General features: G+C 43.4%; 2 protein-coding genes across 4 annotated transcripts; one reads left to right on the top strand and one right to left on the bottom strand.

Moving 5' to 3' along the window:
• The first annotated feature begins 770 nt into the window (after positions 1-770).
• Positions 771-4332, top strand: LOC123449563 (probable serine/threonine-protein kinase PBL3). The gene is made up of 6 exons (XM_045126821.1): positions 771-1517; positions 2035-2387; positions 2473-2608; positions 2717-2853; positions 2936-3059; positions 3724-4332. Exons 1-6 carry the CDS (start codon positions 1457-1459, stop codon positions 4164-4166), a joined length of 1254 nt encoding a protein of 417 aa, XP_044982756.1. The 5' UTR covers positions 771-1456; the 3' UTR covers positions 4167-4332.
• Positions 4333-4668: 336 nt separating this feature from the next.
• On the bottom strand, positions 4669-8437 carry LOC123449564 (3-dehydroquinate synthase homolog). Of its 3 annotated transcripts, XM_045126825.1 has the most exons (11): positions 8307-8435; positions 8038-8154; positions 7772-7948; positions 7464-7633; positions 7032-7130; positions 6847-6915; positions 6485-6625; positions 6265-6354; positions 6008-6175; positions 5853-5928; positions 4669-5116 (listed from the first exon to the last, which is right to left on the bottom strand). In XM_045126825.1, exons 3-11 carry the CDS (start codon positions 7914-7916, stop codon positions 4992-4994), a joined length of 1083 nt encoding a protein of 360 aa, XP_044982760.1. In that variant the 5' UTR covers positions 7917-7948; positions 8038-8154; positions 8307-8435; the 3' UTR covers positions 4669-4991. The 3 variants fall into 3 exon arrangements, with proteins under 3 accessions (XP_044982760.1, XP_044982759.1, XP_044982758.1); XM_045126824.1 differs by lacking the exon at positions 8038-8154 and having other exon boundaries at positions 7772-7942; positions 8307-8437; XM_045126823.1 differs by lacking the exon at positions 8038-8154 and having other exon boundaries at positions 8307-8436.
• Between the last annotated feature and the right edge of the window lie 1183 nt (positions 8438-9620).

The following is a 9620-nucleotide window of genomic DNA, read 5'->3' as shown; positions in this document are numbered from 1 at the left end:
TTAGTTAAAATATATCCGAGACATAAATGTTTTTGTACAGTTTGAATGAAAATCATCCGGTTAGAATGTATTTTTTTTGGTTTGTTTAAACTTGTTTTGAAATATATGTGGATAATATTGGATTGCCGGCTCCCGTATACGTGCCCGTGAACCGATACCATGTGCATAGACGGATGTGGTATCCGGTTTGCAGGTCAGCGCTGGAGAAGCCCTAACATCACCATCACTTTTCTGCTGTAGGAATTGCATATAAATAGAGTAACTATTGATGCTTGGGTTCTTCCAGTTATGTACTCCCTCCGTTTCAGTTTATAAGTCCTGCACGTGTATGTAGGTCGTCTATTTAACCAACTTAATAAGAGGCATATATTACAAAAAATATATCATTAGAAACTTTAGATGTTCTAATTTCTAATGATATAATTTTTATGTTAAACAATATATTTTATATAAGTCAAATTGATGACCTAGATACACGTGCATGTCTTATAAAATGTGATAGAGGGAGTATTTCGAATTGCATACTTTTGGGTTCGAGGAAGTAGCAATCAATAACCAATTCATGGCAAAGCATATTGACTGGTCTACCATCTTCTTTTCCCTTAAAGCCCCCCGTGCAATCTCAGAGTTCACTTCCACCACCACCACCATCCAAGCGTACACCCACACGGGTCTTCTCTCCACAGGGGGCAAAGACGAAACACTCAAACATGTCGAGGACCTGCACGTAAAGTTGGCGCCACTAGAAGAGAGAGACAGGGGAGGAAGATCCCACCACCACCGCTCTCATTCGCAGCTCCGTTCCCACCTGAGCCCAGCCGGTCGGTGGCTGCCGGCAGCGACCTACTACTACCTCCGTTGCTCCCCTCAGCGCCTCTCCATCCTCTCCTCCCACTCCCCCGCAGCCTCAGCCCAAGCTCGAGCGAGACGGCATCCTCCTCCCTCCCCTGCCCTGCCCCCGTGCGGTTCTTGGTGACGGCGTGGCGGCTTGGGTGGCCGGCCTCGCCTGCAGTTGACCCGACTGACTCTCCCCCCATTCGGTCAGCTCGGAGGAGGCGGAGGGGGGATTTGATTGACTTTCTGAAGCTTCTCGCTTGTTTCTTTCCTGGCGTTGCGGCTGCCGGCCAACGGCCTCGCGGATTTTTCTCCGGTCTCACCCCACCTTCAAGTGGCGGCCGAGATCAGCCGGGCCGAAAAGCCTCTCCAAAAACCGGCTGGGACTCTAGGGTTGGCTGCTCAGCTCAGTTGTCTCCGGCGGCTGCTCCTCCTCATCCCTCGCGTTGCCCGCCATCTCTCTTTCTCTAGCTTGCTGCAGCCTGCAAGGAGAAGTTCAGTTTCCCCGCCCGCCACGCTAGCTGACCTGACCCGGAACGGAGGAAAGAGGAGCGGAGTTCGCCTGTGGATCGTCAGGAAAAGGTAGCCCATTCATCCTGTCAACTGAGAGGTAGAGAAAGGGATGGGGAACTGCATGAAGTCCACGGCCCGGGTGGATCACAGCATGAACACTAGTGCCGCCTGTGAGTGCCTCCCTACTCATCCCTAATTTTGTTTTGCTTGCAAGTATGTATTTATCAGTTTCTACCTGCCTCCTGATCGGCATCTTCTTTTTGTTCGATTGCTTGGGCTGTTTTGGTTAGACTGCTAGTAGTTCTTGGATCTGGTTTGTGTTGAATTGAGAGGCGTACCATGCCTGGGGCAAAATTTGGATATGCATCTTAACTTCTATTTCTGCCACTAGTTTTTAGCTACTTTCTTTCTCTGGTGCAGCTTCGCCTCTATTTTTGTCCCCCTTTCTTATTTCTGTAGGGTAAGCATAGCATGCCATGCTGCATGGATAAGAACATTAATTCCTTCTTAGGTTTGATACACTTCAAATTTCCCGATAGTAAATAAAACGGAAGTTATTTAATTTAGAATTTCAGATAGCAGAGAGCTACTTCATTTCACATGTTCAGTATCATTGTAAACCTGAAGATGTTATTGTTGCCAATTTGTTCTTACACACATTTCCTTTATTTCTTGTTGGGACACCAGATCCATCGAAAGTGACCAGCAAAACAAGCTTATCATCTGCTACTTCTGCGAGCAAGACCAACTCAACTCGTTCAACGTTTACTCTGCCATCTATAAGAGATCGCAGTGAGCCTCCTCGGACAGAAGGCGAAATCTTGTCATCGTCGAACTTGAAGGCTTTCTTGTTCAATGATCTTAAAAATGCGACCAAGAACTTCCGCCCGGATAGTCTTCTTGGGGAAGGAGGATTTGGGCATGTTTTCAAAGGTTGGATTGATGAACACACTCTTGCTCCTTCGAAACCGGGAAGTGGTATGGTTGTTGCCGTCAAGAAGCTTAAACCAGAAGGTTTCCAAGGGCACAAGGAATGGCTGGTAGGTTCAAGAATCCTTACCACTATTTTGTACTTTCCTCTAGGATTTTTTTCCATGTCTCCTGATGGTTAATTTTCCTGTTCAGACGGAGGTTAACTACCTTGGCCAACTTCACCATGCCAATCTTGTTAAGCTCATTGGTTATTGCTCAGATGGTGATAACAGACTTCTGGTGTATGAGTTCATGCCCAAGGGGAGTTTGGAGAATCATCTGTTCAGAAGTATGTATTTTAATTTATATGGTTTTCCTTGCTAAATCATTTATTTCTGACGTCTTAAATATTCATGTGTCAACTATCAAGTAACCAATAATATTTGTATTCTTTTAGGAGGTGCTGATCCTTTGTCATGGGGAATAAGGCTTAAAGTTGCTATCGGGGCTGCTAAGGGTTTGTCATTTTTACATCATGCGGAAAACCAAGTTATATATCGTGATTTCAAGGCATCGAACATTCTTCTTGACTCGGTATGGTTGAAATTTAGTGTTGACTCTGATTACAAGCCAAACTTTTGGGATCTTCTCTGTAACTTGTTATTCTTCAATACAGGAATTCAACGCAAAGCTTTCAGATTTTGGATTAGCGAAAGCTGGTCCAACTGGGGATAAAACTCATGTTTCCACACAAGTGATGGGCACCCACGGATATGCAGCTCCAGAGTATATCGCAACAGGTTAGAAGATTATCTTTGTGTTGTATTTACAGTGCCATCTCTCCCTTTTTTCTGTGTCATGTGACATCAGTTTTGACAATAGATATCGATGTTGGGTCTTTGCTCTGCATTAGCTAAACCTAAGTTGAATTATTTTCCGGCCTAAAGCATCACATACCTGTGACAGAGTCATGCTGAAGCCCCATCTGTTTAAAGTGGCATAATTATATCATGGTGTTCTCCAATCATGTAGGCCATCATGGAATTGTTTCCTGATATCCCTCAATAGTCAACTACACTTGCCTTCTATTTTGTCTACATTTCCTGATCCCAGCAATTTTATTGTTATATATGTTAGTCAATGTAGGAAATGCTCCACTCCACCTTATTAGGCCATCATGGAATTGTTTCCTGATATCCCTCAATAGTCAACTACACTTGCCTTCTGTTTTGTCTACATTTCCTGATCCCAGCAATTTTATTGTTATATATGTTAGTCAATGTAGGAAATGCTCCACTCCACCTTATTATTCCTATTAAATTCGACACTGACCATATTATTCTCGGATTTTATAAAATGACAGTACACATGAACATGCATTAATAATACTGTGCATAAGAAATAAACGAGTATGTATTTTTTGTTTCTGGATAAACCCATTCTCATGTTACTTAATACGCACAGGTCGCCTCTCTGCTAAGGCAGACGTCTACAGCTTCGGGGTGGTGTTGCTTGAGCTGCTGACCGGGAGACGAGCCCTGGACAAGTCGAAGCCAGGCATAGAGCAGAACCTAGTAGACTGGGCCAAGCCGCACCTTCGTGACAAGCGCAGGCTGTACCGTGTCATGGACACGAAGCTGGGAGGCCAGTATCCTAAGAAAGGCGCACACGCCGTCGCGAACCTCGCCTTGCAATGCATCTGCAACGACGCCAAGATGCGGCCGCAGATTTCAGAGGTCTTAGAAGAGCTGGAGCAGCTCCAGGACTCCAAAAGCAATTTAACGTCGCCGCAGGTTGACATCCGGAGGACCTCCAACACCGTCCCAAAGTCGCCAATGAGGGGCCAGCCCTCGCCGCGGCGCTCTCTTGGAGCGTCACCGGCATATAGGACTGCGCAGGTTCACTAAATGTGCAGCTTAGAAGAGGGAGACAGATGTATTTGTACGGCTGTACATTTGGTGGTGAGCTGTGTAATACTAGTTGTTTTTCTAGTGATGCTTGCTCATTTGTAGAGTGTGGCACGGAATATGACTACGCGGCACTCTGTGATAAATTGTTTTTCACCAAGCCTGAGAGATGTGCCTCACTGGGTTCTGTTTTGGTACCGGGTTTTATCATCGCGGTACCGGGTTTTATCTTCAGGGTGATACACATACACTGGATGATTCCTTGTGGACATGATAGAAAGTTAGAAACTGTGGACAGGGAGCATTTCTGGGCTTGTCACTGGTTACCAAATTCATCAGCCAATTGTGCTTGATCAGAAGCTGGCATGTTATCAGATAGGGTCTTGATGTTTTTGGCCAAAGTTGCATAATTCTCAGGCAATTGCAATTCCTTTGTCCAGATAGAGATAATATATGTAACCCACAGGAAAGGCCTCTTGCAACATTATGTGACTGAACAAGATAAAAGGAAAAACATGAGCCTTGAATTTCAGTAATGTACAGATACTACTACATGTATGTTTATCTTGGATTTAGTAATGATTTGATTAACTTGCATAGATGTGTTGTGGAGAACAAAAACAGCAATGATGGGCGCCAGCCTGCTGAGGCGGGTATCGGATACAATGTGGCTCATTTCTCAAAAATAAAAGGGCAGCTCGGTGCTTAGCTCCCGCTTGCGCAGGGTCCGGAGAAGGGTCCAACCACTTCTAAATCTTTTGTACGCAGGATTTCCTTACATTTCTGCAAGAGGCTGTTTACTGGACTTGAACCTGTGAACTTGCCTCATTTCTCAACGATAAACTCCTGAATCTCTATTCCAGTGTGACGGGCGCCGCCCTGTTTCCTCACCAAGACTTCGTCACCAACTTTCAGTGAAGTCACAGGAATAGCAGTCCTTCCACCAGATCCTACATCAGACAATCATACAGCTCTGGAATAAGTCAGTCAAAGAGAAGACCAATGATATGCTCTTGAATCTCTTTCTGAATCTTGGTTAAATCTAGGGGTGTATCAGATAACCCAGCAAAAACATTGAACTAGTTGTATGATACCGTCAAATTGGTTTTAAATGTTTCCTTTTCCTGCAAAACGGTGTACTTATCGATTTCCAGAGCTGTATAAGGTTTCATTTTCCAGCAAAAAACTGTACCTGGGATTCCCAGTGTTCCATATTGTATTCTTTTAAGGCAGTGTTAAAGTCCAGTTAAGGCCCTGTTTGTTTGAGCTTCAGGGACCAGATTCAGCTTTGCCAGTGAAGCTGAATCTGGAATCGAAACAAACAGCTAGTTCGAATCAACTTTGCCAGTGAAGCTGGAAGCTGATTCGGGCCATTTTCAGTGTATTTGCCTTACGCTTCAAAAGAAAAAGTGTATTTGCCTTATGCATCAAAAGAAAAAGTGTATTTGCCTCAAGCATGCAACGGTGTACTTCACCGGATTCACTTTGATTGGATTCGAATCAGCTGTGGATTCGCTTCAGTGGCAAAGCTGGGCCTAACCATGTCGACATTGGAACTGGAGCATTTTCTATTAATCTACTGTCAGAAGTCATTCAGAAATAGATATTTTTTATGGCTTGTTAGAGTTACAAATCCAAAAGAAAATTTACCGCGTTATCTTCAAAAGATGTGCTAGGTGGGTTTACCTCTGTCAGGACCGATAAGTGCAACTGTCTCTGCATTTTGCAGGAAAATGCTATATGTACCATTTCCAGAGTTCTCCTGCAGCAAGTCCAGTAATGTGATGAAACTGAGAATGGATGTACAGATACCATTAAAAGGAACAACGTTTTTTACGTACCTTTGCTTCTACAAGGATGAGAGGCCTTGATTCAATTTTCACGCGGCCGACAATTGAAGTTCGCCACAACCCATTTTGATCAACAACAATTACTTCCCTGCCTGATTGCAGCTCTGAGAGGTAGCTAGTCTTGTCCCCAGGGACTGTAACATATGCATGCACGGGCCCCTAAAAATGGAGAATAAGTTACTTAGTGAAGCCTACTGTAATGCAATATCTGAGATAGCTTACTGAAATCTAAATGATTGATATCTTACCGCATTGACCCTGAAAGGTCTGCTAGCAATGTAGTTTGTCTCCAAGCATTCAGAGTGAACAAGGAACATTCCCCTTGCATAGGAGCCAACCTGAAAATAAAATGGCATGCATCGTCACATCCATGTGTATGCTTTTAATGTGCAGTAGGAGTAGGATATCAGTAGTGTTGTTTTCCTTATATGTTCCGCGGCAATGAAAAAGTGAGAAAAACAAACAAACCAGAAGGCCTTCACCGGGTCGCATGATGCTACAGAGATCCACACAAACACGATCGCCCATACCAACAACCTCAACCTTCGATACAGTAGCCTTTGTCAACTGTAACTGGCTCTTTGCCTCGTTCCTTCTGTCAAAATAATCCTGAGTGATTAAAGGAGGGAAGAAATAACAAAGGGTAAATCATACGATCAGTTAGACAATAATCAGTGACTATAGCAAAATACTGCCTTTTGTACACTAAAAATAAGATATGCATACGTAGCGAGCAATATATCTAATTTTACATGAGACCATTATATGACGCAGACATGGATTTACTTGTTAAGCACCAAAGAAGTTTGAACAGAATTGTGATGAAATACCTTGAGTTTAATAATATCGTCCATGTCCTCTACTTTAAGTACAACTCCATTAAGCCCTTGCTCCAAGGCCTGCAAAATAGGTATCATGAATTCTGAAACAGTATCATCCAGTATAGTCACGGACAATACATAACATCATTATATGCAAGATATGCTGTTGTATGACCAAATTTCTTGATAATTACCTCAAGAAAAACTTGAGCCTCAGTTGAGTTTGTCGAAACTGCTAATACAGTTCCCGCACATCCCTGGAAGGCAGCAACTATATTTTCTGCTGGTATAACCTATGGAATTTGGAAAAGAGGATACTAGTTAGTGCTTCTTATGGGTAAGGTGGGTTTGCACAGTACTGTTACAAGTTACTGGTGAGGCATGAAACAGCAAAAGAGGACACACCCATTACATATATACATAAGGGGGCGCTTGAAACACATCATAAGACGGTATAGGATGACTAAAAAGGTTAGAGCTTAGTATTGCAAGAATTCAAGTATGACGGTTTATCTCACTCTGCCATCTCAAACTAACATATATGTCAGCACTTCAGAATAAATTCCAATGGGTTAGCGAGGCAAACATGGTATGGTGATATTGAAGCGCTCGATTGTCTGACTGACCTGCCAATCACCTCGGAAGTGAATCACGGTGTTCTGTACTTCCACATTGTCTGGTTGTATTAGTTGCAGCTCACTTGGGGAAGAGATTTCAGAAATTGTGGCAACCTTTTGATTCCCCTCATCAAAAATCTCCAAGCCATCAATAAAGAGAGGATGGATGCGAGCAGTTGCTGCAGCACACACAGACACACACAAATTTAATTGGCTTAGGGGTTAGGGCCTTCAGGCATCGGGTATCAAAGACATTCGGACAGTTCAACTAAATGACATAATATCACTGCTTGGAACAGCCAAAAAATTGCTCTCACATGACCAGTCCTTGCCGACATCTTTGGATCCAAAGAGGAAAGTGTTCCAGCCCCTCTCTACGGCTGCCGTCATCACCTGCCGGTTCTCTGTCCATACCCACACGGTCTTCTTTGACTCCCCTGGCGCAGCCGGAGCAGAGCGCATCTTGATTGACTGTAGGCGCGAGCGGGCTGATGCTGCATCAAGAATCCCAACTCAGGTTCACATATCGCAATCGAAATCCTAAATTCTTCATTTGATACAAGATCTTGGGAGTTTTCCCAACTGTGAGCGGCGGGTTCCGAGGAACGGCTAATACTGGTGAAATCACAGTGGATTCTTTTTAGGGTTCCTGAGTTCTTGGGTTACTAGTAGGCACCAATGTAGCATGGAATCTGCGAGCCTGGGAGCAAGTGTGAAATAAATTTGACCCCAATTAGGTTGTGTACTACAAGATTTATCAAGGGCCCGAGAAACAGATTGGGGGAACTACGCATGGGCAAGAACCCTGTACTGCGAAAACTTGCAACACAAAGAGAGGCGGAAGATTTGTACCTGTTCTTTGGGGGGCGAGGTTGGAGGTGTGGAAGCAAGCTAGGGATTTGGCGGAGCCCAGGATGGAGGAAGAGGAGGACGAGCAGGAGACGGCCATCGAATTTCTTTGGGGGATTTCCGGGTGGGGCATTTGATCATTTGCCCCAGTTTTACTTGGACATTTGGTAATTTGACCCTTTACACAGATCAGATGATTTGCCCCGTTTTCCCTTTTTCTTTTCAAATTTGCCAAGGGGTAATTTCGCATGACGAAAATAGGGAGAAAAATAAAAGACGATTAAAATAATTTAAAATGATATATTATTACATTTTCGTATGGCGGCCTATACTTTGTGCCTCTTGTTCCATGCTCATTCATTTGTACTCCCTCCATTCCCTTATACAGGGCCATAATAAAAAATATATTTTGCATCTATACAAGGCCATTAACACTAAACGGGGTAGAAATTAATGATGTTTCCTCGTACTAGTAACTTATTTAATACTCCATTCGTATCTTTTTAGTCTGCATATAAGGTTTGATTAAAGTCAAGATTTGTAAAGTTTGACTAACTTTATATTAAAAAATATCAACATTTACAACATGAAATCAATATTATCAGATGCATCACGAGATGTATTTTCATACTATATAATTTTAATATAGTAGATATTCATATTTTTTGATAATAAATTTGGTCAAATTTTGTGTTGTTTGACTTTGACCAAATCTTATAGCGGAGTAAAAAGAAACGGAGGGAGTACTTGCATGCATGTAGTCATAATGACACTCAGCTACTTCCCTCTCATTTCTTCCTTGCATGCAATCGGCGTATTAATGATCTTGCTAAACAAGAAGAAAATTTGGCTTATAAAGTAGTCATTAAATTTTACCTTGGTACCTCTAATTTGAGTTTGTGGCCTTGTGTAAGGGAATGGAGGGAGTACACTCTTTTTCGAGGTGTGATGGTTAGCGATCCTTTGCCATGCTCTTTCGACCGAGAGGTTGAGCGGCGGTTCTCGTGGCAAACTACCGCTTGGTTCATCGCAGAGGATCGAAATAGACAACGTCCAAGAAGAGGTTGTGTATGGACATGGTGAAAAGCAACCCTTTGTGTACTTCGTTGACTGGATGTTGATGGTCTCTCGGTAATTCTCTAAGAGACGTGGAACCTCCCAGCCTCGACAGGATGACTTTGCTCGTACCATTGGGTATCATTGGTTATGGAGTTTTTGTTTGTTAAACATGTCTTTGGCACATGGGGGGACTTTGCTGGAGTCCAATGTGGCGCTTTGGGGCCGAAGGTGTAGTCTCCTTGGTGGAGGTCGCCTGGT

The sequence above is a fragment of the Hordeum vulgare genome, chromosome 4H (genome assembly GCF_904849725.1).
Source record: "Hordeum vulgare subsp. vulgare chromosome 4H, MorexV3_pseudomolecules_assembly, whole genome shotgun sequence".
NCBI lineage: Eukaryota > Viridiplantae > Streptophyta > Magnoliopsida > Poales > Poaceae > Hordeum > Hordeum vulgare.
Note: the sequence above shows the minus strand (reverse complement) of the source record. Positions and strands in the feature narration are given on the sequence as shown.

What these genes read in the sequence shown, in the direction of transcription:
- LOC123449563 (XM_045126821.1), top strand. Translation starts at nt 1,457, where the DNA reads ATGGGGAACTGCATGAAGTCCACGGCCCGGGTGGATCACAGCATGAAC. An exon ending in GGAGAATCATCTGTTCAGAA is followed by an intron (nt 2,609 to 2,716) that starts GTATGTATTTTA and finishes GTATTCTTTTAG; the next exon opens with GAGGTGCTGATCCTTTGTCA. An exon ending in TCCAGAGTATATCGCAACAG is followed by an intron (nt 3,060 to 3,723) that starts GTTAGAAGATTA and finishes TAATACGCACAG; the next exon opens with GTCGCCTCTCTGCTAAGGCA.
- LOC123449564 (XM_045126823.1), bottom strand. Translation starts at nt 8,436, where the DNA reads ATGCCCCACCCGGAAATCCCCCAAAGAAATTCGATGGCCGTCTCCTGC. An exon ending in TGTCGGCAAGGACTGGTCAT is followed by an intron (nt 7,634 to 7,771) that starts GTGAGAGCAATT and finishes TGTGTGCTGCAG; the next exon opens with CAACTGCTCGCATCCATCCT. An exon ending in ACGATATTATTAAACTCAAG is followed by an intron (nt 6,626 to 6,846) that starts GTATTTCATCAC and finishes TTAATCACTCAG; the next exon opens with GATTATTTTGACAGAAGGAA.